Source organism: Vigna radiata, chromosome 10 (genome assembly GCF_000741045.1).
Source record: "Vigna radiata var. radiata cultivar VC1973A chromosome 10, Vradiata_ver6, whole genome shotgun sequence".
NCBI lineage: Eukaryota > Viridiplantae > Streptophyta > Magnoliopsida > Fabales > Fabaceae > Vigna > Vigna radiata.
The window spans coordinates 14,707,030-14,732,405 of NC_028360.1; the positions used below are offsets into that span (position 1 = coordinate 14,707,030).

General features: G+C 33.2%; 4 protein-coding genes across 6 annotated transcripts; 2 read left to right on the plus strand and 2 right to left on the minus strand.

Moving 5' to 3' along the window:
• Nucleotides 1–660: 660 nt before the first annotated feature.
• Nucleotides 661–3,108, plus strand: LOC106775163 (pentatricopeptide repeat-containing protein At4g16390, chloroplastic). Its single transcript, XM_014662234.2, has one exon. It carries the CDS (start codon nt 730–732, stop codon nt 2,836–2,838), a length of 2,109 nt encoding a protein of 702 aa, XP_014517720.1. The 5' UTR covers nt 661–729; the 3' UTR covers nt 2,839–3,108.
• A 1,929-nt stretch (nt 3,109–5,037) lies between these two features.
• Nucleotides 5,038–11,520, minus strand: LOC106775113 (microtubule-associated protein 70-5). Its single transcript, XM_014662168.2, has 12 exons — nt 11,412–11,520; nt 11,010–11,254; nt 7,924–8,009; nt 7,641–7,706; nt 7,391–7,561; nt 7,149–7,319; nt 6,909–7,064; nt 6,667–6,813; nt 6,304–6,375; nt 5,644–6,228; nt 5,416–5,564; nt 5,038–5,328 (listed from the first exon to the last, which is right to left on the minus strand). The coding sequence occupies exons 2-12, from the start codon at nt 11,107–11,109 to the stop codon at nt 5,310–5,312; spliced, it is 1,722 nt and encodes a 573-aa protein (XP_014517654.1). The 5' UTR covers nt 11,110–11,254; nt 11,412–11,520; the 3' UTR covers nt 5,038–5,309.
• Nucleotides 11,521–17,266: 5,746 nt separating this feature from the next.
• LOC106776262 (putative protein FAR1-RELATED SEQUENCE 10) lies at nt 17,267–21,055 on the plus strand. 3 transcript variants are annotated; one of them, XM_014663659.2, is made up of 5 exons: nt 17,267–17,371; nt 17,656–18,538; nt 18,674–18,709; nt 18,796–19,239; nt 19,908–21,055. In XM_014663659.2, the coding sequence occupies exons 2-5, from the start codon at nt 17,690–17,692 to the stop codon at nt 20,526–20,528; spliced, it is 1,950 nt and encodes a 649-aa protein (XP_014519145.1). In that variant the 5' UTR covers nt 17,267–17,371; nt 17,656–17,689; the 3' UTR covers nt 20,529–21,055. The 3 variants fall into 3 exon arrangements, with proteins under 3 accessions (XP_014519145.1, XP_014519143.1, XP_014519144.1); XM_014663657.2 differs by having other exon boundaries at nt 17,656–18,709; XM_014663658.2 differs by having other exon boundaries at nt 17,656–18,709; nt 18,796–19,125.
• A 1,619-nt stretch (nt 21,056–22,674) lies between these two features.
• LOC106774882 lies at nt 22,675–23,563 on the minus strand. Its single transcript, XM_014661907.2, has one exon. The coding sequence runs from the start codon at nt 23,460–23,462 to the stop codon at nt 22,815–22,817; it is 648 nt and encodes a 215-aa protein (XP_014517393.1). The 5' UTR covers nt 23,463–23,563; the 3' UTR covers nt 22,675–22,814.
• Nucleotides 23,564–25,376: the final 1,813 nt, after the last annotated feature.

The following is a 25,376-nucleotide window of genomic DNA, read 5'->3' on the forward strand; positions in this document are numbered from 1 at the left end:
TTGAAATAACTGTAAGTTTTATTTATTGTTATAGTAAGCGATTTGTTTTCATGGATTTGCTACCAAATTATTATTAGCACTGTTATTAAAAGATCAAAATGTTAAAATAACTTTGAAATGCTTTTTCTTAACTAAATAAGTTGAAATTCGGAGGACAACGATAATTTATGGGTTTTATATACAGAGTAAATGAATTAATATTTATTTGAATTTCAAACTTTTAAGTTAATTCAAATTATTTTTTTTTCTGTTGACTACTGAAATTAACTTTATAACTTTTTTAATTTATTTTGATAAAACTTGGGAGGAGCTTATTAAAATGTATTTTTTTATATTTCAATTGTTTAAAAACTAAACCTATATGAATAATTTTTTCATAACTTAATTTATAAGTATTTAGTTAAATTACATAATTAAATTCATCTTTGATTGATTGGTTGTTGAGAGTTTATTAAAATCCACTTATGTCAAGTATTTAATTTAGTACAATTATGGTTAAATAATAATATTTTGATCACTCTTATTTGATATGTAATGAAGTTGTGATATATAAAATAATAATTGATAAAATATCATTATAATTTCAGATATAAAATCATGGATTGGTGGAAGCAATATATTATAAATAATAAATATTGTTACACTCTTATGTAACTTCAGAAATTAAATTTAATATAGTTCATCGATGAGTATATGGTCTGAGTCTCCATAGTCTCAGAAGGAAGGAAAATGGCTCAATCTTACCTTCTCAGCACTTGTTCATCTTCTTCGTCTTCTTCCCCTTCTTCTTATGCCATCTATTATGGCAAACCCATCGCCATCACCACATCTATCTCATTCTCTCACTCTTCCCGCCATTTCAAACTTCTCAATTTTTCTTATCAACTCTCTCCTCTCCTCTCTAAACCCAAAACCCTGCTCCAAGCCACCAACACTCTACAAGACACAAAACTCGACGACCCAGTTGCAAAATCTCCATCTTTGTCGAAAAATTCCATCTGGGTCAATCCCAAAAGCCCCAGAGCCAAACAGCTTTGGAAGAATTCCAGTCATACCGTTTCGTCACCTCTCGCCAAACTCGCCAAGTCTCTGGATTCATGCAACCCCACCCGCGAACACGTCTCTGAAATCCTCAGCGTTTTAGGGGACGACGTTTCAGAACGCGATGCCGTCATTATTCTCAATGCCATGGTGAATCCCTACACTGCAGTTCTCGCTGTTGACTACTTCAAGCAGAAGATAAAACCTTCTAGTCACGTTATTCTCTACAACGTTACCCTGAAGCTGTTTAGAGAGGTAAAGGATTTTGAAGGAGCAGAGAAGCTGTTTGATGAAATGCTTCAAAGAGGGATCCACCCCAATCTCATTACTTTTTCAACTATGATTAGCTGCGCTTCCATGTGTTCTTTTCCACATAAGGCTGTGAAGTGGTTTGAGATGATGCCCACTTTCGGGTGTGAACCGGATAATAATTTGTCCTCGTCCATGATATATGTTTATGCAAGAACTGGTAATGCTGACATGGCTTTGAAACTGTACGATCAAGCAAAAGCAGAGCAATGGCATGTTGACACGGTGGTGTTCTCGGGGTTGATTAAGATGTTTGGGATGTCAGGGGATTACGATGAGTGCTTGAACGTTTACAATGATATGAAAGTTCTTGGTGCGAAGCCCAATTTGGTAACATATAATGCTCTGTTGTATGCCATGGGGAGAGCTAAGAGAGCCCGGGAAGCCAAAGCTATATATGAGGAGATGCTAGGTAATGGATTGTCACCAACTTGGCCTACCTACGCAGCTCTGTTACAAGCCTATTGTAGAGCCCGGTTCAGCAAGAATGCGATGAGAGTTTACAAGGAAATGAAGGAAAAAGGAAAGGATATCGATGTAGTTCTTTATAACATGCTTTTTGACATGTGTGCAAATGTTGGTTGTATAGATGAAGCTGTTAAAATTTTTGAAGACATGAAAAGTTCTGGGACTTGTCGACCGGACAAATTTACATATGCATCTTTAATCAACATGTACTCTTGCCTTAGCAAAATTTCAGAGATGGAGGTCATGTTCAATGAAATGATGGAATCTGGATTTCAACCTGATGTAATAGTTCTTACATCACTTGTCCATTGCTATGGAAAAACCAAGCGAACTGATGATGTTGTAAAGGTATTTAATCAGCTCATGGATTTGGGCATCAGTCCTGATGGCCGCTTCTGCGATTGTCTTCTATATGCAATGTCCCAAGTACCAAAAGAAGAATCTGTTAAGCTCGCAGGTTGCATTGAGAAGGCTAATCCAATGCTTGGGTCTGTGTTAAGGTATTTGATGAAAAAGCATGAGGATGGTGAAAATTTTAGAAAGGAAGCATTAGAACTTTTTAACTCAACTGAACCTGATGTGAAAAAGTCCATGTGTAATTGTTTAATTGATCTTTGTGTGAACCTGGATGTGCCCGACAGAGCTCGTGACCTTTTGGATCTTGGGTTGACTCTTCGGATATATACTGATATACAGTCAAGATCTCAAGCTAAGTGGTCTCTGCATCTAAAGAGACTCTCAGTTGGAGCTGCTCTGACTGCCTTAAGTGTTTGGATAAATGACTTGTCTAAGGCTTTGGAGTTAGGGGAAGACCTTCCACCACTACTTGGAATCAACACTGGGCATGGGAAACACAGGCTTTCAGATAAAGCTTTGCCAACTGTTTTTGAATCATATCTGAAGGAACTTAAAGCTCCATTCCATAAGGCTGCCAATATGGATGGCTGGTTTTTGGCTACCAGTGAAGCAGCCACATCATGGCTGCAGTCCAGGGGTTCAACAGTGGCTCTTCCCCAATGAAATTGTTATTTAGTTTTAGGCAACCTTGTAGCATGTTGACTTTAAGCATTTTCCTATACAGTGGGAAAAAATTTTTGGTATTAAGTAGTTTCTGAATTTTTTTTGGTTATGGATCTCTTACATTGTGAATGAAGAAGGCGGACTGATACTAATATCTTGAAAGCGCATATGAAAGTAATTACTTATTGGCTCTGGTGAATTTCTTACCCGAATGTTGTAGGATATTAGTAGTGTTGATTGAATAAAAATGGATACTGGAATTTGTTTTGACCTGGACAGGCAGCTGCACAGGGTGAAAATTGGTCTTGTGCTAGTTTGTTTTCTAAAGCCTTTCTTATTTTGGGAAGGTTGATGCGGCGCATGTTCCTACTTTGTTCTATATAAACAAAGTCTGGTGGTACCTTCTGTTCTATCTGAAAGCAGGTTTAGAGGGCCAGGATCTATATCTTCAAATTGAGGACCGCAAATTTAGGAGATGGTAGAGATCAACAAAGTGAAAACAGCCAAACAATTTTTTTATTATGGTACAAAAAACAATGAAAAGGCTTAGCTCTGAGCTATGAATCAAGTGTCGTACTTCTTTCCACTTTCCAACTATACCAATTTTTCTATGTTTGGATCCATGTTTGTAACGTTAATTTTAAAGTGATGTGATTTCTGTTTAGATGTTTTTATCTCACTAGTAAAGTTTATTATAACTTTTTTTTTTCTAAACACAAAAGTCGCTTAAATTACATAGTTAAAATCAATTCTTTAACATATAGAATTAAACATATGAATACTCATCTAAAATTAAATTAACTAGTATATCCACATGCACCTGCTAAAGCTCAATATAAAACTGAAAAGAAGGTTGTGGTTGACCTTTACATTGAACGTGCTGGTTGACCTTTTTTGTCAATTGTTTAATCATGTGGGATTGACTTAGTTTATGGTTTGAGTGTACTATTATTACTATTATTATAATCAATAATTAATCCTGGACAACGGTTGGCAAATTAACGAATAAAGGGCTTTTGACTTTTGTTGAGAGAATAGTTTAGGAGATATGTGCTTGCAACTTCAAGTCCTACATGGACCTGAGTGCCTGTCCAGTCATCCCATTTTGGCTTTTCGACAGAATGGAACATAACTCTTCTGTAAATTCTTATTTTAAAAGAAGTCAATGAACAAAAGGAATGGTTTGCACGTTAATATTTTATCCAACTTAAGTTGACTCAGCTCTCTCCATATAATGGTGAGTCCTTGTTCATTTGATTGTATGCAAAATGGGAAATTTTATGGCTTGCCACTCTCAACCAAAGAACCAAAACAGATATCCTCAAAGTGAAGGAAAAGAAGTAGAGGCTGATACCCCAGTGGCAGTTGAAAGGATGAAATCTGCTTCTAAAAAGCGTTACATAGTGGTGCGTAGGAAGCTGCAGCATGGGGAGGTTTACCAGCTTGCACCATTCATGTTGCAATCTGATATGCCTTTGGTACCTTGTTGGACGACTAACAACAGAAAGCTGAAGACTAGGAGTGTGAAGATTGTTGTGACTGCAGAAGAATTGGAATTGCTGTTACGTGGATCAAAGAAGTTCCAAGTCCAACGCAGAGTTGCTCGTGTCAAGCGAAGTTCTGGGTTGAGAGGGTGCCAAAAATGGTTTCCATCTCTGCCAACCATTCAAGAGGTGCATAACTACTAAACGATGGGAAGATTGTGCAGTGAAGTTTATTTGTAGTTTTTGCAAATTTTCTGAAAGATGCTAGGTTTTATTTGGTCAGTAAATTAAGGATGTTTTACCTGCTCAACTTTTTAAATATAGCAGCAGGGGAAGAAAAAACAGAAGATTCGCAACGTACATCCATTTTTTTCTCTTATAAATAGTTTTTCATCCATAGAATATGTAGGAGTACTGAATGCGGTTGTTCATGTTCTTGGATTAACAATGAGAATGAGATATTTTTCAATTTTCGTTGCCTAAGAGATTGTACTAGTAGAAATTATCCACTATATTAATTTATTATCTAATAGTACATAATCTGCTTCTGCTTACTGATTTTTAGATATATCCTTAAATGCTCAATTATAACTGAGTTTACCGTCATAGTAGTTCGTACACTAAGTTTTTATACATTTTGGAATGATTCTCAAAATCATTCAGGATTCAAGAATCTTTGGCAAATAAGTTTTCTGATACACAAAATGCAGAAATGTAACTCAATTATTTTCCACGTGTTCATGATTTTCATCTCTCTAAAGGTACATTTGACAAACGTGAGTAGTATGTATGCAATACTCATGACAACAGCTCATAGGATGCCATTTAAATTTAGTGTATGCAGTATGTACAGAGTCAGCCTTCCCCAGTGGAACTTTATTTCAACATACTACCTCACTAAATACTTGTTTTTTTTATTTATAAAGAAAATTCACAAAGATGCCATTGATTAATAAATTGCCTTCAGTTTCCCTAAGTAAAGGCTCTTCAATGATCTTTCATCATCCTGCAGTATTTTTATAAAAATGTATCAATAAATTTCTCAAGGAACAGATACAGGTTTTGGTCATTGAAAAGGATGAAGTTACAGAACCTTCTGGAGGAGTTTGAGCGTCTGATTTTCCTGTTATCATCTGATTTTATTGAAGCAGCCTCCTTGTCTCTAGCAGCTGCTTCCCTTTTCGTTTTCTTCCACTCTATTTCCATAGCCTTTGTCAGTGCATCGACTTTCTTTGTGAGCATCTGAAAACAAAAGCATATTTCCTATCTTCAGTTCTAAAATAATAAGGCGTAGGGTTGTGGGCATGGCTATTACTAGTACCTTTATTTCTTCTTCTTTGGTTTGCAAACTACTCTCTTTAATTTCACAAGACTTCCTCAAATTGATGACCTCTTTTTGAAGCTTATCATATAGGAAACCTGAGACCACGTCATTGGTGCCTAAATCATTACCATTATAGCTATTGCTTTTAGAGTCTTCATCATCTTCAACTGCGGTTTTAATTTGTGCTGCTTCTCTTTCATCGCTGCGTTTATTTGAATTTATGCTTGCATTCACCTGCATCTTATTTTCTTTTTCATCACTGTCAACAACTTTATTTAGTGATGCCCATATTCCTTTCTTCAACAAGTTTTCTGCAGAACCACGTTTCTTTCTTAGAATGCTGCTCGGTAATAGGTTTGCAGTAACACTGTCGATGTTGTTTTTTACATTTGTCTTTGGGAACAAAGAGCTTCCAGCAGTAGATCCCCTTGGCTGTGATGTGGATCTGTTTCTCAGTCCACCACTGGTCGTTAGGAAGCTTAAGATGTTAGACTTTTCTGCTTTTGCAGACCCAGAATTTGAACTATTTGAGAAATGCTTTAAGCCTTCTTCTAGTGTTTTTAACCTCAGCTTCAGTTTATCCTGAAAAAAATACCAGATAACATTAGTTATCACTAAAAACTCTATCTGCACGGATTCATGAAAGGAAAAAGTTACCTTCAATTGTGACTCCGCCTTTGCTGTTCTCTCTGATATAGCCAGCTTTTCTTTCAAGCGTTGCATCTCTGCCTGCATGTGCATGGACATTCTTGATTGTGAAACTCTTTTGCTCACTCGAATCACCAAAACTTACAATAAAAATCCTATTTGAGTTGCGTTCTTCAACATTTTAAGGTACAGTTAGGAGTAGAAATTTTCTTATTCTTGATTAAACTTGGGATCTTTTTAATTATTTTCTTGTTCATCGTAGTCTTGGATTTACTGAAGGAAAAGCTGTGTCACTAATAGAAGTAGTAGTATTTTTGGATTGAATAGGCAGAACCAGACGAGCTACAAAGAAGATTCTTATGGAAAATATACCTGCATTATCCTTCTCTCTTCTAACCATTGTTTGACAGGCATGACCTTGTCATTCTCGTCCTTCCACTCATTTGCCACAACTGTTGCAACTCTATTGGCTGAAACTTTTACTCTTGCTAGTTCCCTCTCCAGTGTCCTCTTCTCCTCCTGAAAATGTGTGTTAAATTATGTCACTAAGAGGATCAACCACAATGAAGAAATTCATCGTGTTCAAAATGGCATCAGCCATAAGAATTGTCTACCTGCAATTCAGAAATTTGTCTCTGATAATCGCGAACAGCATTAGCATTGACTCCACTGGATAAGATGACCTCCTCAAGTTCATGGATGGTTTGGCTAAGTTTTTCAACTTCCAAAATCTTTTGGCGATGCGTTTTCTCTAAGATTTTGTTCTCCTCCTGCTCATGGAAGGTTGTAATTTAGCCAAACACTTACACTTACTACAGAAACTACGTGTTATAATTGAATCATAAAAGGTATGCCTGGCAGATCTCAATCTGTCTCTTCAAGTCAAAATTTTCATTCTGAACTTCCTCAACTATTAAAACTCTCTCCAGTGCAGTTCTTAAAATCTTCTCTGCTTCAAGCAACGCTGCCTCTTTTGACTTTGTGAGCCGTTCCAAAGCTTTCTTATCTTCTTGGAGAGCTGCAATCTGAATGCAAAATGAATGTTAGAATGGAGTCCTTGCAAGAGCCTCTTTGGTGGAAATTGAATTATTACAACCTCATTCCTAAACATCTTAATCTCAGCCTCAAGAGGAGTAATGACACTTTCAAGAGAAACAAAATCATCTTCCTTTTGATCTGCGTGTAACCTTCTAAGAGTGGCTTCTGCAGCATATTGTGCTGCCAATGCATCCTTCTTTTCCTCTGTCAGTTTCTTGATTTCTAGCTTCTGCATAAAATTGAGGCATATGCATTTTTAGAATTTACCACTGTTTAACACGGTTCCAAGTTTCAAGTGATATTAGTACCTTGTGTTTAAGATGATCTTGAGTAAGTCTAAGTCTCTCTTCCAGCTTACTCACTTCATTTCTCAGCTGCAATTAAATAATGATAATTGCAGCCATTGTTTAGTGACAGAGTTATAAACAAGTAGTGCAACTGAATCAGTTCAATGAAGAGTGAGAATGGCTAGATCGATCTAAAACAATTATCTGAATGAATCAACTAATCAGAATTAGCTATCATTTTAAAATAATTATTATAAAATTAACAAATTGATGATTGCCTTTTCATTTAATTTAAAATTAATACCTCTTCTATGGCCTTGTCCTTTTTAGCTTCAGTTGCCTTCAAGACCTTGATTTCACTTTGACAAGTTGCTAGTTCCTTGGCCTTTTCTGCATAATTTTATTGATGAAATGCAGATTTAAATAAAACAGATAAAAAAGAAATTAATTATAATAATTTATTCTTCGTTTCTTGAGACATTATAATTAGCATACAATGAAACTTCGTTACATAACTTCTATCAATATTAAACTTTTTAAATAGTTTCAAACGGTAACGGAATCTAACAGTGGCAGCGAAAATGTAAATTTTGGACTTGTGGTTGGAAGACAGATCGGAAATAATGTACTTCTTTGTATTTTCCAAATGCATGTTTAACGTGATTTACTGTAAAAAAAGTTACGTTATTAGTGTACTTAATTTCAACATCCTATTTTAAATTGTTCTCATTGAAAAAAATATCCTTTTTAATTTTTAAAACCCCACCTGTATTGATTAATCTTTATTCTTTTATATACTATAAATAATATTTATTTAGAGTTTTCTAACGGAGATAAATCAATTTTACAAGAGAAAGAAAGTTTTTTCCCACTTTAAAAAAAATACAAAATTTAGTGAAAATATACTTAAATTATTTTTTGACATGTAACTAAACAAACGTATATACTTTTTATTGTTCCCTTGTTAGTAATTTTTTGGTTTAATGTTTCAATACGTGTCTATTTTCATTCAGAATTTCAAATAGGTCATTTCTTTTTCGATGTTTCAATTGAGTCTTATTTTTGTAAAATTTAATCAAATAGGATCTTTCCGTCAAATTGAGATAACACCACTGAGAGTGTAATTTTTTATTGTGTAACATTAAAAATGTGACTGAATTGTACTTTCTTTTAATTTTTGAATTAAAAAATGAAATATACAGAGTATACTTCATTTCTTAATTCAAAAATTAAAAAACTACAATTCAGTCATATTTTCAATGTCACGTAACAAAAAACTACACGGTCAACGTACTCTTTTTAACGGCGTCATCTCGATTTGACGGAAATGTCATATTTGATTCAATTTTAAGAAAATAATAACTCAATTGAAACGTTGAAAAAGAAGGACCTATTTGAGATTCTGGACGAAAATAAAAAACTATTAAGACATTAAACTTAATTTTTTAAGACTCCTATTTCAAGAAATTAATACTATATGATGAAACTATTCAACCACAATGTTCATAAACTAAGAGAATAAAAGAAGATAGAGTTTCAAATGAAGAAATTCTCCTAACTTAGAAAGCAAAATATCGTAATTGTTTTCCTTTGCCTAATCTTGTAAAAACTGTAGAGATGTAAAGTACATATTTTTTTATAACTTTTTAAAGATGTCGTAATTGTTTTACTTTATGTTTAGTTATATAGTTTAATGCTATTTTATATTATTATTTAATTGCAAAATACCGCTAGAATGATTTTTAAGATAAAAAAAAAATCTCATAATTTGTTATAGGATTATGGTAAAAAAGTTTTTTTATTCTGTTAATTTATATTTTTTTGTCTCTCACTGATAACTATTTTGACCTTATTTTTTTTTTGAAATTATGAACAGAAGGAAGTAGCATTGTTGTGATAATCTTGATAAGAAAGTTTGAAAATAAGAAAACAGTGTAAATAATGCATAATTTGTATAATAATATATATAGTTAATTAAAAAAGAAATGAAGAATAAAAGTTACAGTAAAAGTTAGTTAAAGTTAGTGTTTGTTTAAGGATGGAGGAACCAAAACTCCAGCTTGGAGGGTGTGAACGTGTGTATATGTTAAACTTAAAAAAGTAATAAAGCTTTGTTTGTCTCAACATGCATTCAACCTCTTCCCAACTTATTTCCAAAAACATACCCAACCTCTTTAATGTTCTGCATGTGTTGTGCTTTCGTTCTAAATTTAGTTTTCACTCTCTTAACGTGAAAGCTACATTTTATTACTTCTACGTTCAGTAAAATATTATTCACAGACACACTTAAAAAAGATAATTTTATATTAAAAAATTCATTTTAAATTTAATTCAACTTTATTAAACTAACCTTAAAGTATTATTTACTTGTATATTATAAATTTGTTAATATCCAAGTATACACATATAAAATATGATACTAAACACTAATATAAATGATCATATAAATAGAATAATCCAACAACAATAAATTTTACTAAAATAATCTCTAATTTATAATTTTAATATCGTGTTAAAAAATAAATTTTAAATCTAATTTAACCTTGATAAAATTTATTTATAATATTATATTTACATTATTAATTTACCTTAACAATATCATATAAGAAAAGTCATTTTTAAGGAATTATAAGTTAAAACTAATTTGTATTATCATTGTCTATGCTCGCTCAATAAGAAAACAAAACAATTCAATCGAATTTATTTTTAATTAAAATCAATTTTGAATGTCAACTTTATCTACATTAGTGGATAAATTTTTCAATGAATATTTAAAGTAGAAGAAGAACATATATAAATTTTCGCACCAAATTTACTGTATATTAGTTCAATTCTTAAAGTTTTGTCATATATATATATGACTCGAGCAAAACAGTGTCTTATGAAGGAACAGTATATTATATCCTAAAAAAAATTCTGTACAAACATATTGAGAAATTATTTTAACCTAGTCAAAACTGAAGTTGCATTAAGTGATTAATTATAAATTAAACTGTAAATTTATTTTTTCAGGTGAAAATTAGCCATTGCATTAAAGTTTATAGACAGTGATCTAATTAATAAAGCAGTGTTTAGAAGCTTTTGCATAGCATTCTCTTTAATGAGTATACCGTGTCACGTAAAACATAAACACTTGGTTTTATCTCTTTTGTTGTAAGTAGATGATGAGAATTATCCAAATCATGGTCTGCTATAGTTCAAACACACACACACAACAGTCATTCCCTCTGCTTTTTGGCATACGGGAAGATGATAAGACTATGAAAAACCAAGTTAAGAGGAGTAATGGTGAAGCAGATAAAGTGATATAATATATATATATATATATATATATATATATATATATACACACACACACACACAAAAGACTCTGAGATTTATGATATGAACCTGTGAGCTGGTTTTTGAAACGATCAATCTGTAACCTCACAGGATCTGGTTGGACAAGAGGAAGTTCTTCCCCACAGTAAAACTCTTCGCTCGCCACCATTCTCCTCTTTCTGCTGCGCCCAAAGCCTCACACGTATACCCTTTCTTCAACAAAAAACGGGGCTTGCTCACTGCCTATTTATAATTCTTTTGTGTGCTTTGCTTTTTTTACCTATGCTGACAAGTGCACTGCTTGAGGTTTAATCCTAAAACAACAACAACAAAAGATGATTTTAAAAGGGTGGCACATAATAATAATAATAATAATAATAGTAATAGTAATAATAATGAGAGAAGGAAAAAGATAAAAAAAGTGTATTCGTATAAGAAATCAATTGACCGCAAAGCGAGGAATGAGCTTACCCTGCACTGAAGCAAACTAAACTTGACAAATGAAATGCATAAGCCTGCTTCTACTTTAGCTTCTCCTTAATTCTAGCTTGACAGCAACGGTTACCTTCTTTATGTTTTCCTTATTATGGTAGAAGGATTAAGTATAATTCCATCTTACAGTATTATATTAGTTCACTCAAATATTATAACTTGATCTTACCTTTAATCACAACACAGATGGAGCTGTGAAAACTAGAGTTCTTAAAACAAGTGTTATAAAAGTTGACGAATTTACTGTAGAGTTTTATGAGAAGTGACACTGTGAAAAGTTTGAGTACGAAAATTTGTAGTATGTACTTGATATAAAGTTTAAAAGCAAGATTGATGAAGTTAGTCTTGGGAATTGGAAAGGGTAGATTACAGCCAGCAGGAGAAGTGGACCAGTGGCAATTGAGCACGTTATTGTCGGCAATGTTTAACCAATATTCACCAGTGATGAGTAACCTTGAGGTTCAATCATATCGGTGAATACCAAGTTGTGCATTAGTTGGTGTTGCAATTTGATTTCCTTTCTATTATTCTTTCTCTGCTGACACATTTTGCTTCGGTCTCAAATATTTGAATAATAAAAATTGTATGTTTGTAATAGATGAACAGAAATATGAATGTTGTATTGTGTGTGTAAGTTGTCGTATCCTCTGATATCTGTGTCAATGGAAGGATATCACTTTAGACTATTGTATTGCTTCAGCGCTAAAACCGTTCTGAGATCAGTTTTGTTTTACTTGGTGAAATGAAAATCATTCATTTGAATTAAGAAAAGAAATGAAAGCGACCAAGTAATTAAAGTGGCTTCGAAGAATAAATGAATTTGGATTAATATTCAGAGAAGCTCTCATCTTAGCTTAAAAGTATAATAATTAAGTAAAGTAAAAAAAAGAAAAAAAAAATAATTACGGTTCCTCTGCAGACCATGTGAAAGGCAAATATATATAGATTTTGTTTTGGTTTATCTTTTTTGTTTGGATGGAGACAACAAATGTAGGGCTTCACCAACAACCAAGGGCGACACAATGAAAGCCCAATGAACAAAAATGGAAGATTAAGAGGGTTGAATTCGTGTGTTGCTAAAAAGGGTGGGATAATGATGTGAAAGAACAGGGTTCCTATAGTTGTTGTGGTTCACTTAATGCCATATGTTTTTTTATTGCTTTCAATTGGTAGGTTTGCAATATCAATATTAACTCTTACAAAATAAATCTCTAATTTAAGAATTCATCAGAATTAATTAGCTTTTGAGATTGCTCAAATGTAAAGATAACCTTTTCAGTAGATAATAATAATAATAATAATAATTTAGAAGTAGACATATATAGTTTACTCGCACTATCAAATCTTTTTCATATTTTATAGGGATGGAAAAATAGCTATAGGACAAAAATGCTTTTTAAGGCCTAATTGTAATTATTTATATATATTTTTATTTTAGAAATGTTTGAACAGATAACAGATGGTGTACTTGAATAAGTTGAACAGTGTTTAAGAATTATCGTAAACTTTAGAATGTATGTTCATTTCTGGCTAATAATAAAGTGGTTGTTATACAAGACCTATTGAACTTTTAGCTCTATTTATTATACCTATAATATATGAGATATATATAATGGTAGTTATAGAAAGGGACGTTTATCTTATCATCAACTATTATTATTCAGATGCTCCTACATTTTCCTTGAGTGAAAATTAAAGGGGTAAATTAACACACAACATTACATATTCTTCTAAACAAAGTTAACAATGAGAGAAATTCATAATGAAAAAATGTCTTAATTGGAATTACAGGTAATGTTTTATGCGATGTTAAATATTCATACATATAAAATTTTGAGCAAAGGAAAATCGATAAATTTATTGTCTGAAATTATTGAAATGTTATTATTAAAAAGTGAAAATCCATTAAAAATTACTTTTTTAAATTTTGAATTAGAAATTTTATATAAATTTCACTACTTTTGAATTTCTTTTATCTATCCTTTGAAGAGACCCTACAAGAAACACGTGCAACTTCTATTATTGTTATGAAATCTAGAAACTGATGCAATTGCTATTATTATTATTAAATCTAGAAACTACATTGAAAAGTGGAAAAATTCATTAAGAAATGGGCTTTTGCTGATTTGAGCCCATTTTTACTTTCTGAATCATCCTTGAATGTCCACTTCTGCATGATGCAACGGATAACGATATTAAACCCAAGTTTGATGAATGGACTGAGAGATTACGTGTAATCAAAGCAAATTAATCTTTGGTGGGCTTAGGGTTCTTTCCAACAAAACAACATTAACAAAATTTCAAACCCACACAACACAAGTAAAAAAAAAAAAGAGGATTACGATTTATTGTTAATTGACTTTTACCTCTTGTCGTTGTCTGATTCATTAGGTTGAAGATTACGTCCTACCTCAAACTTAGTCACAATTTTCATCTCCCCTATGAGGTTGAAGGTTACCCCTTACCTTAAACTCAAACTCAGATGCCTATCTTCTCAATCAAAATGTCTTTAACATATTATTTTGTTCAGTTTTTTCCATATCATCATAGCATTATATGCATAAATCTCATTTGAAATATCAATGATTCTCAATTGTTCATGGATTAATATAATATGTGTGTGTTCTTTGATATACATCACCAAAGAGAAGAATAAGAAGATATTGGTAATCTTCAGCATCCACTTCGAAAAAGGACCCACAAACCGACCCATCAGGAATTTAACAAAGAATCTATACCAAAAGCATTTGATCACCTTATTTTAGTGACTAATGTGCCCTTCTCAAATTGTTCTTTAGAACAATTATTGAAAGGCTTATCCCTTCCCCCGTCCTGGCCGTCCATTAGAGTCATCACTCTGATGTAAATGGATTTGATGTTAGAATATATAATACCCTCTTCCTTCTCTTATTTCATAGTTAAGCTTCTCGTCTCATTTATCTATATTACCGTAGTTCTTCCACTCATCAAATTATACTATGAAACAAAAGTTACACATAACAAGATAAACTTTATAAAAACTGATCTTATTGGTTCTTCAGTGGGATTTTGCAGAACTAATCGTCAATTTCAGACTTAGCCTTACTTGTAGGCTTTTTCTATTTCTTAGATATGTATGCTCTGTGAAAAATCAAATTCAGACCATTTTTACCAGTTCAAAGAGTGTTGTCAACTTAACCATGATAGTTGGATAGAAACCAAATATAATATTCAAGATGGAATGTGAATTTTTACTCTATCTATTTAAGTCCACTTATTAATGGAGGAGAGTTTAGGAAACATATGTGTCATTTAATAAAGAAATGGCAAATGGGTCAAGCAAACTTTTGAAAATCATTGAGACCATTATTTCCAAAGTAGAATCTCTTCAGATATATAATGCTTGCCAACACTAAACTTGTTATAGGATACATAACCACAACACACCATCCCTCTCCACCAACCTCTTTTTCTTCACCCTCCTTTCCCATCTTTTCTCCTCTTTTCTCTCTCTTTCTCAGGTATGGATATATCAGAAAAGCTTAAACAATATAGACATCACATAACCATAACAATAGTCGTTTTATTATCCTTCTCTTTGGTGTTGTATGCTGCTCCACACTTTCTCACCATTCTGGCATACTTTTGGCCTTTGTTCGCTTCCACTACTTTCTTCTTGGTAGCAATAATAGCCTTCGGAGGCATTTCAAAACTCTCAACTGAAGATCATGGTGAAAAGGTGGGTGAAGGAATATTGGATTATGTAGCAGGAAGGGCAGAACATATTCATGAGGCTCAAACACTTCTTAGTGAATGAAGGCCGTACCAATTTCAGACTTAGTTCAGATGGGCTTAGAAACTTTCAAGTGAATAAAATCTGTGTTCAAGTATAATATGTCATGATCTTTGTCATCGAATAGCTACTGAAATGAGTATTTTGTTTATCCAATGTGCTTAAATTTGTTGCAACAACAAGAACGAAAATAAACAAGAGTATACTTCTGGAAAAGATGTGTGTCATGATTTTCATCAGCTATATGTGTTTTATTACAAATTTGAGTTTGAAAGTGTCTAAACCAAACAAGCCAAGTATTTGTATGAAAATAAGTCCAAACGGCTTCAGTTAAACTATTATAAACCGAGCATACTAATATTATAAAACCTATATTTAAGATGTCTTGATCTAAAATGTATAAATATAGATGATACTTACAGATACATTTTGGAACATTGATATCCATCCAGAGATATTTTATACTTCATGTATGCATTGTGTAAGGGACCTGATTTTCCGATGCAAATGTGTGCCACATTTGTGTCAAAACCAAGAACATGTCTACGTTAGGATAAACTTCATTAGATTCTGAAGTTAATAAATGAAAATATGTGAATTGTTTTCTGTGGTTGGTAACAAGTATGCGTAGCTAATTAATGGTGTTTGTCATTTACTTTGCTCATGCGTATCATAATGTGCCCACTTACCTTTATTCTCCTTCCCTTTAGTGACTGAATTGATGGTTGCCTGGGTTTGTCCCTACTGAATTGGGTGAGAGCCCAAGCACTCACATGCTATTTGCTTCCCCCCTAACAGAGTCACAAAAATCTAGCAGACTAAAAGAGCAATAACTGCAGATTAACACATGAGAATATAATATAATATACCAACAACTGATTTTTTACACTTTAATGTAATTTACAAATGGTCCTATTTGATAACTTCATTAACATTTTCAGTAACTTTTTAATAAGCTATATTTATTATAGTTCACTTTCTGTTTAACTTTCTCAGGGTCAGATAGCTTACTTTGGACTTATTGTATTGATAGTTCAAATAGGTCATATATATGACTGTAATCTAGATTGTTGAAGAACTAATGCATCACCTAATCTGTACATGAGTGATATATTGTGACTCTCTGATAGTTAAGAACATGTGACTCTATAAACTTGTGTTGAAGTTATTGGAAAATTCAAAAATATAAACTCTATATCATTCAAGAAATCAATGCTTTTACTGTCTGATATAATTTTATCTCAGGTAAAATTTTATGTCTGGTATAGAGAAAATTTTAACCAGTAAATGCATTTGAACTGACTAAGAAAACATGCATAGAGAATATTGTTTCTTTAATCTTCTACAGTCGGTGGCATCACTTGTATATCTAATCCCTAGTAATTTTCAAAACCTGTAATCTGACTTTTTATCTCAGGAGGTAAAATTACTTTACAATGCATATAAAACTTTATGCCATAACATCTTTTTTGGTCCATAAGAACCATAGCAAGAGGTTCTAAGAGATGCAGACATAAGGACATTACAACCCATAGGCACAAGAATGAGAACCAGAGAAAGTTGCATCTTATACATCAACTTATCCAGAAAGGAACTTGATATCTGTTTTGCACCCTTGAGAAATTCTATCACATTATCCCAAAAGAGCAACACTTTTTCCGCCCTTTTGAGCAACTTCTAAATTAAAAATTAATCAGCAGCGTATATCAATCATTGTCTTAACTCCCAAACAAACAGTTTAGCACTAAACAAGACTTAGATACAACATAGATACTAGTTAACAAGTGTTATTTTTTTAATTGAAACATACATTTAATCTCAATAGTTCTTGCCACTTATAATCGTCATATAAATGCAGCATGTAAAAAAGAGATGAAATTTCAATTTTTATTGAAGGTTAGAATGATGAGTTTCAATTGAATTTTCCTTTATTTTCCTTTTAACAAAATTGAATTTTATTGTATCACCTCAAAACGCTCTGTGGGCCGAGGCCTTAAAATCCTTATTGTGGAGACCCAATAAACAAACTAGCCCAAAATGAAAATCCCAAATTTAATTTCTTTTCTTTTTGGTGGAATTCTCGGCATTGTCAAAAACAATAACATGTTTTGGGAAGACGATGAACCAGAGAACAAGGGTTTAAGTTCTTTGCACTCCTCACTCTGTGGTATGTCACTTTCATTAATTTTCTTAAAACCTGTGTCTTTGCTTTCAACCAAGTTTTCCATTTCCCTTGGTACCAATATTTCCAAGCTTCTCTTTCTGTCAGCCTAAAACCTCTTTATCTTGCCAATTTCAATATCTGCTTTGGGAATTTTTCGGTATAAGAAAAAAAGTCTTTTTTTTTTGGTTATTATTTACCTTGCCCATTCTTCGATTTTCTTCATTTTCTGCTCATGTTAAGGTTTTTGGTTTGTTTTTTAACACTAAATGTTTCCGGGTCTCTTCAAGGTTTGAAACTGTATAATTCCAACACTCCATTCAAATGACGTCCATACCTTCTAAAAACCTATGTGTTCGGAGGCAACAATGTCCTTGTGGAGATTGGAAGTGTTATATTACATATGAGGGTGATTCTGAAGAGGGTTCTGCGGCACCTGAATTGGTGAAGGAAGAGAAGGCATCGTCCGGGGCTATGATTACTCCCTATGTTGGAATGGTTTTTAAGAGTGATGATGATGCTTTTGAGTATTATGGCAACTTTGCTAGGAAGAATGGGTTCTCTATTAGGAAGGAAAGGTCTAGAATTAGCCCGCAGTTGGGGACTTACAAGCGTGACTTCGTTTGCTACCGGTCCGGCTTTGCCCCGGTGAAGAAGAAGCCTAATGGAGAACACCATAGAGATAGGAAATCTGTGAGGTGTGGATGTGATGCAAAGATGTACCTATCCAAGGAGGTTGTAGAAGGGGTTTCCCAGTGGTTTGTTGTGCAGTTTAGTAATGTGCACAATCATGAACTTTTGGAAGATGATCAAGTGCGTCTTTTGCCCGCCTATCGTAAAATTCATGAGGCTGATCAAGAGCGTATACTCTTGCTCTCCAAGGCAGGGTTTCCAATTCATCGGATAGTGAAAATGCTGGAACAGGAAAAGGGGATTCAGGGGGGGCAGCTGCCTTTCTTGGAAAGGGATGTGAGGAATTTTGTTCAAAACCGAAAAAAGGTTGTTCTAGAGAATGAGGCATTGCTCAGTGAGAAAAGAGAAAATGATGTTTTGGAACTTCTTGAGGCGTGCAAAGTTATGAAAGAAGCGGATGATGAGTTTGTGTATGATTTTACTGTGGATGGGAATGATAAGGTTGAAAATGTAGCTTGGTCATATGGCGACTCAGTTAATGTAAATGCTATGTTTGGCGATGTTGTTTATTTTGATACATCTTATAGATCGGTCACTTATGGATTGCTTTTTGGAGTATGGTTTGGTATTGATAGCTATGGTAGAACTATTTTTTATGGTTGTGTTTTGTTGCAGGATGAAACACCGCAATCCTTCTCATGGGCATTACAGGTTTACTACTAGCATCCTCTGTATAAGATAAGATTTTACTTGTTCTTTTGTAAAATTTCTCTTATGGTGATTATTCCTCAATACAGACTTTTGTCAGGTTCATGAGAGGAAGATGTCCACAAACTATTCTAACTGATCTAGACCCGGGACTTAGAGATGCGATTATAAGTGAATTTCCAGGAACTAAACATGTTGTCCCTCAATGGAATATTCTACACAAGGTACCCTGTTGGTTTTCTCCTACTCTGGGTTCTCGGTATGCAGAATTTAAATCTGAGTTCGATGCCTTATTTCACATTGAGAATACAGAAGAATTTGAACTTCAGTGGAGCCAGATGATTTCTGTGTTTGGACTTGGTTCAGATAGACATGCTGATTTACTATATACTGTTCGGGCATCCTGGGCACAAGCCTATGTAAGAGGTTACTTTCTGGCTCGAATGGCAACAATAACTTACTCAAAGTCTGTAGATGCATTTTTGAAAGGAATTTTCTCTGCTCATACGTGTTTGCGTAGCTTTTTTGAGCAGGTATGTTTGCGAGAAGTATCTTGTCTTGTATGCTTGCACTAGCCTAGATGCTCCCTGGTCATTCTTGTAGGGAGGAGTTCCTGTTAGGCAATTAAAGGTTTACATGAGAAGGGGTAAAAAAGGGATGAAATAAGTAGCGGGAGAAGGTGGTTAAGTTGTTAGAAGAGAGAGAGGGAATATAAATAACAAACAGATTAGGGAGAGAGGATATCAGAAATTATTTTGGGTATTGAGACTGGACCTCTTGGCCAGTGGAGGAAGGGAGCCTTCCTTGGGGGAAAGATAGTGATACTTGTATTTCCTTTTCTATACATTAGAGAGGAAATAGAATCACACATTCATACATATTCCTTTATCTTTGCTTACTGTTTGATTATTGTCGAGTGTGTGTGAGAACTGGAAGCTGTTGTTCGGTTCCTTGAACAAAGGAACCTAACAGTTCCACACTCACACATACACATAAGTCTTCACATTGATAAGATATTGTTCGCTTTGGGCCAAGTCCTTACGGATTTGCTGTTGGTATTACTCTAAAGGGCCTCTTATCAATGGAGGTATTTTATGTGTGTATAAACTAATGTCCATCTTTCATTTTTGCTGATGTGGGACTTTATTTGTACCCAACAATTCTAATGATTTTCTTCTACTTGTCATTCTTATGCTTGCAGGTTGGCATTTCTGCAAGTTTTCAACATCAAGCATTTAAGGAGACTCAATATATTCAGCTCAAAACTTGCATACCGATTGAAGAGCATGCGCGGAGTATTCTCACTCCTTTCGCTTTTAATGCCTTGCAGCAAGAGCTGATGCTAGCAATGCAATATGCTGCATCCGAAATGGCCAATGGATCATATATTGTGCGGCATTTCAAAAGGATGAACGGAGAACGGCTTGTAATATGGTTGGTTGAAGATGATCAGATACATTGTTCTTGCAAGGAATTTGAATCCTCAGGGATACTGTGCAGGCATGCTCTTCGGGTATTTGTAATAAAGAACTACTTTCAGTTACCTGATAAGTACTTTTTAGGTAGATGGAGGCGGGAATGCTCATTACTTGTTGTTGATGATAATAATAATAATCAAGGTGTTGGAGGGGAATGGTTTCAAGAATATCAGTCTCTGGCTGAAACTTTATTTCAAGAATCATCAATTACAAAGGAGCGATCTGACTATGTGCGTAAAGAACTGACGAAAGAACTTAATAGGATTCTTAACGAGGTTAGAAATCTCCCTGAGGCTGATGGAGTCTGCTTGAGCATGAACATGTCAGTTTCACCAGCCAACTAGTTTGAATGTTTAGTTGTTTATACTTGCAAGTTTGCAACCAATGTACATCACAATACAATGAAAAGAAGCAAGTAAAGAATGCATGCACAGGAAGTGATGAAATGAAAATGTCAAAATCACTTTCAGCTATGCTACATGTACATTCTTCAGATATTATGTGTTGCATTAGTGCCTACAACTTTGTTTTCTCCTGGACAAGTAATCATGCAACAAAGAAAGTTCATTATGCCGAGAGAAATTGCTAAAAGGCGCACTTACTATTGCGGCAAAAGAGAATCTTAATGCCGCAATATGGTACTGTTACAACTGTTAATAGACGAAAATGTTGAGAACAGTTGCCTGCTTGAGACGCCATATCCCTTAACAATATCTTTGTCAACCAACTGGACAATACCTAATATTTGTGTTTTCATATCTTTTTTCTGTTAATTGATATAATGTAATATGAGCTTAGCTTCTTTAAGTTGATCTAGTTAATTGTATGTGAGATGATGAACCAGTAGTGGCCACATTCTCTTCAATTATTATTTTTCCTCCCATCTTCTTGGCTAAATATTTGGACCCACTTGAATGATTAATGAATGAACACAGGGCTTGAGTTGTGCATTTGTCTTTTTACAATCAAATGTCATTTTTCTCAGACCAAGTTTTCGACAGAGATGTTATTTTGTGAGAGATCGTTGCTGTACTGATCCATGCTGTAGGCAATTATGTCGCAGGCTTCCATAATTTCATTTGTTGAACATGTGCCAACAAGTATAATTGGTTTTGTGTTCTTAAGTTGCATGGCTTCACCCTCATCATGCAAGTGTCCCTGACCTTTCTAGATTTCTCCTTTTAAGAGTGAACAGTTCAATGTTTTGGCATGATATTTTGACGTGATTCGTTCGATCCATCAACTCCTCATATTCAAAAGAGGGTCCCTCCCTGCTAGAGGGTGAGTATAGTGACCCTGTCCATGATTTTTGGTCACAAAACAAAGGTTGATTTTTTCAAATGTTCATTGTACTGCTACAAAATTATTGTTTGCAATTTATTATGCGTTTCAATATATTGAGACATTTATTAAAAATTTTAAGGATGTTTTAGAAAATTATATTAATATAGCAACTCATTTTGTTTTTTAAAAGAGATTTCGGTCTTTTTGTAGAAAATAAATAAATAAATAATATATATATATATATATATATCAATTTAATCTTGTAAAATTGTGGGTGTTACCACATCGTTTAAAAATATTAATAACCAACCTAGCCTCCTAAAAATTTAATGGTTATCATAATGTTAATTATCTTTTGTCACCAAATTATTAAATATCACTAATCCTTCTGAAGACTTGAAGTGTGGGAAATATAAAATATTTCTTTATGGAAAAACATCTAAAATTTCACTAAATTTTAGTTATAAAAAAATCAAACACTATTCTTATGAAAATAAATCCAATCTTGAAAAATTAAATTAAAGAATTTAACTTTTTTTTTTTACAATTAGTGCTTTAAATATTCAGTCTGGTAATATATGATTGTTTTTATTATGACTCTCTTTATGTAAAGACTGAAAGAACAAATTTATTAAATTGAAGAAAAGGATTGTATAAACTATAAACAATTAAAGCTTTGAAATGAAAACATTTGTTGATCAAAATGGCTACGAAAACTTAGATAATCTTCCCCAAATAGAAACGTTGTTGACCGAGAAAGAATTGACAACAATACTGATATAAAAACTAATAAACGACAAATAACATGTCTATTCTGGCTGAAAGGGCTGTTACTTCGACAAACTGCATAATAGGAAAGAAAAAGAAAATTAGACATTGCTAAATTGTATTACGTATTTACTACATTGAGAGAAAATTGCAGAATCTCACAGAAGTAATTGGATTGGATTAACTGCTGCAAATTCCCACGATCACAATTTTAATTTGATATCATTTTAAAATTTGGTTGATTATTTAACTACATATATAAAGTGTCTTTACATTTTAAGAAATTAAAAAAATTATTAAAAGTTACTGTAACATGGTCGTTTTTCTTCTTTTATTTCTCTTTAAAGAAAGACAATAAGACGAGAGGAATATAGAAGTACGATCAGGTTATGGGGCTAAGATTGAACGCAACACCATTGAAAAACGACATGACAGAAATTCTGCGTACTGAAAAGGAAAGAAGCTTAAAAGATGGAAAACATGCAAACAAAAGTGACTAAGTTTCAATAAACTCTAGTTATTTGAAACAGACTGAAGCACTTTATTCTTTGTCTTCTTTTATTTTATCAATGCACTAATTAAACTGCAATAAGCTGTCTTTGAGCTTCAATTCTTATCTCTTCTTTCATTTTCCTTATGAACTCTTCAAACTTTCTGTTCAGTTCATCAGTATTTAATAACTCTTCATTGTTTGTTGTAGTAGTTGTTTCTGCAAGTTCATCATCTAGTGCCATCTCAACCTCGCTATCTGATTCTCCTTCTTTGATCTCCTCTTCAGTAATGTAACCTTCACTTTCTCTTCCTTCGGTTTTGGTGTCTTGTTCTTGCTCTTCGTCTTCTGAAACTTCTTCACTGTATTCCTCTTGCCCCTGTTGTTCTTCAACCACCAGAGGAGCAACTACCATGTCAGAAACTGTTGTTTTTGTCTCTGACAGGTCAAAGTCCGAATCTGAAGAGTTCATGAGTGACATCTTGGCTACAAATGCAAGGATTCCGTTACAAACGAGGAACATGTATTTTCTGTCGAGGGTGTGAGTGAACATGGAGAAAAGGCACGTGGAGAAGTAGGCATTGAAGGACTGAGGGTGTATGGAAAAGCCAGAAGAGTACCAAACAAAAACAGAAAACACAGAAACTGAGAGAACAAACTGCAAAGTTCTTTTCAAAAACTGTCTATTATTGAAATATTCCCTCAAAACCTGATACTTGCTTTGGTTTTGATCCATTGTTTTGCTAGCTATAACTCCTTTGCAAAAGAAAGCTCAGAGTTTGAGGAGAAGATTTTGAAGTGTATGATGAATTGTGTTTGTATAGTTTGTGTCTTAGTTGTGTGGTGTGGAGTGAACAATGAACTTCATGCGCGCATCTATTTATACTAAGCCTAAAGCTATAATGATTTATTGGATTGTTACGTAACTTGGCCAAATGGCCTAATTTTATGGATGGTACGGACACCAGAAAGATATACACAAGAAAATTTTCAAAACTCGTCATAATTACATAACATTATTGGAAGTTTCAAATTATGTTCCTAATATCAAATTTTGACACTAACAACGATAGACCAAAATAAAAAGAGACAATAACTACTTGGGAAAAAGAACAGCAAGAAATAATGGAAAAGAAGTGAAGATTCTAGGTGTCACATTTGTTCTTCATAAGCTTGGTAAAAGAAAAATAAAATTATTTGGCGCTTAATTTCCCTCAATAATTTGTGTACATTCGTGGACCCTATCACGAATTATCATTTGAGGGCTACCACATCTCCTGCCTCAGATCTTCTACTACCCTTGTTTCATGCTTTTTGTCTGATATTTTAAAAAAATAAAATAAAATAACTAAGTACAAATAAAAATAAGATGCATAAACAAGTACAAGAATAGTTTTACTATAACATATTATTTAATTTGTTCTGATAATTGGGATATATAAATTTTCTTGAGAATAACTTGCCTAGGCAATTGGCCTATGCGCATTCGGTGGAGTATATGTTGGGATGTTCAAAGCAAATTCATATGATATTACTACTAGCTATTAAGATAAATCATTTAACACACATTTTTGCTGTTTGGTCCGTGTTTTATCTACCATAATATAGAAATAACATAATTTGTATTAAGATTTTTGTTATATTAAATATAGTCTATTTTGATGTTAATTCACAATTAATTAGTGTTAAAATTCTCTTATATTTCTTTTGAAAATTTTCAACAAATTTTGTACCAGCATATATGTTAATAGTTTTTCTGAATTAAATTATAAAAGTTATATATATTAATTACATTTAAAGATATACAACTAATTAGCTATATTGCTCGGCAATAAAAAATTTGAAAAGTATACATTTGTGAATGTAAGAAGAACTCAAGTTTTTAAAGGAAATTGATGTAACTTGATGAAAGTGATGAATATGTTACCACCACGAAGTCATTCCACAATTATTGAGATATTTTTGGTACAATAATAGACTACAAAAATGTGTGGATGTAGACACTAATTATGGTTTTATCATCAATATTGAAGCTTCTCTAGGCAAAACCTTTTCAATACATGTTTGTCTTATAATTAGTTAAATCAACCCCTCTCACTGCTTCAACCAAATTTGAATCTTCAACTGAATCATTCAATCATGCACAAGATTCATTATTTTCTAAATACCACTAGTGAAAAAAATAAAAATCTTTTTATAATAATATATTATATTAGCTTTAATTCACTAGATATAGAAAATAAATGACAATTTTGTAATAAAGAAAAGAACTTTGTATAAATGTTCTAGTTATAATCAATGTAAAAAAGTGGTTTTTTAACCCCGGTAAGCAAATTTGCCTCCTATATTACCAATATGGGTAAATTCAAAGTCAAAGAGAAGTCGTGTCACCCCCATACGACTTCCAAAAGAGAAGTCGTGCCACTCCTGCACGACTTCACACTGTTCACATGAACAGTAATGAAGTCGTGCCACCCAAAAACGACTTCTGAACATGGTAATCGATTACTTTGAGCTGTAATCGATTATCAAAGATTTAAAAAAAAAAATTTAATGGTTTAGAACGAAATAAAAAAAATTAAAAATAGAAAAAGTGAAGTCGTGTGGGGGTTGCACGACTTCATCTATTGAAGTCGTGCCACCCCCACAC

Bases quoted from the DNA above. Each gene is read 5' to 3' on its own strand.
- LOC106775163 (XM_014662234.2), top strand. From the start codon at position 730: ATGGCTCAATCTTACCTTCTCAGCACTTGTTCATCTTCTTCGTCTTCT.
- LOC106775113 (XM_014662168.2), bottom strand. From the start codon at position 11,109: ATGGTGGCGAGCGAAGAGTTTTACTGTGGGGAAGAACTTCCTCTTGTC. The intron at 7,065-7,148 runs GCATACCTTTTA...TTCCATGAGCAG, and splicing joins GACAGATTGAGATCTGCCAG to GAGGAGAACAAAATCTTAGA. The intron at 5,565-5,643 runs GTACTAGTAATA...TTTTGTTTTCAG, and splicing joins CCAAAGAAGAAGAAATAAAG to ATGCTCACAAAGAAAGTCGA.
- LOC106776262 (XM_014663657.2), top strand. From the start codon at position 17,690: ATGACGTCCATACCTTCTAAAAACCTATGTGTTCGGAGGCAACAATGT. The intron at 18,710-18,795 runs GTTTACTACTAG...TCCTCAATACAG, and splicing joins CCTTCTCATGGGCATTACAG to ACTTTTGTCAGGTTCATGAG. The intron at 19,240-19,907 runs GTATGTTTGCGA...TTATGCTTGCAG, and splicing joins TGCGTAGCTTTTTTGAGCAG to GTTGGCATTTCTGCAAGTTT.
- LOC106774882 (XM_014661907.2), bottom strand. From the start codon at position 23,462: ATGGATCAAAACCAAAGCAAGTATCAGGTTTTGAGGGAATATTTCAAT.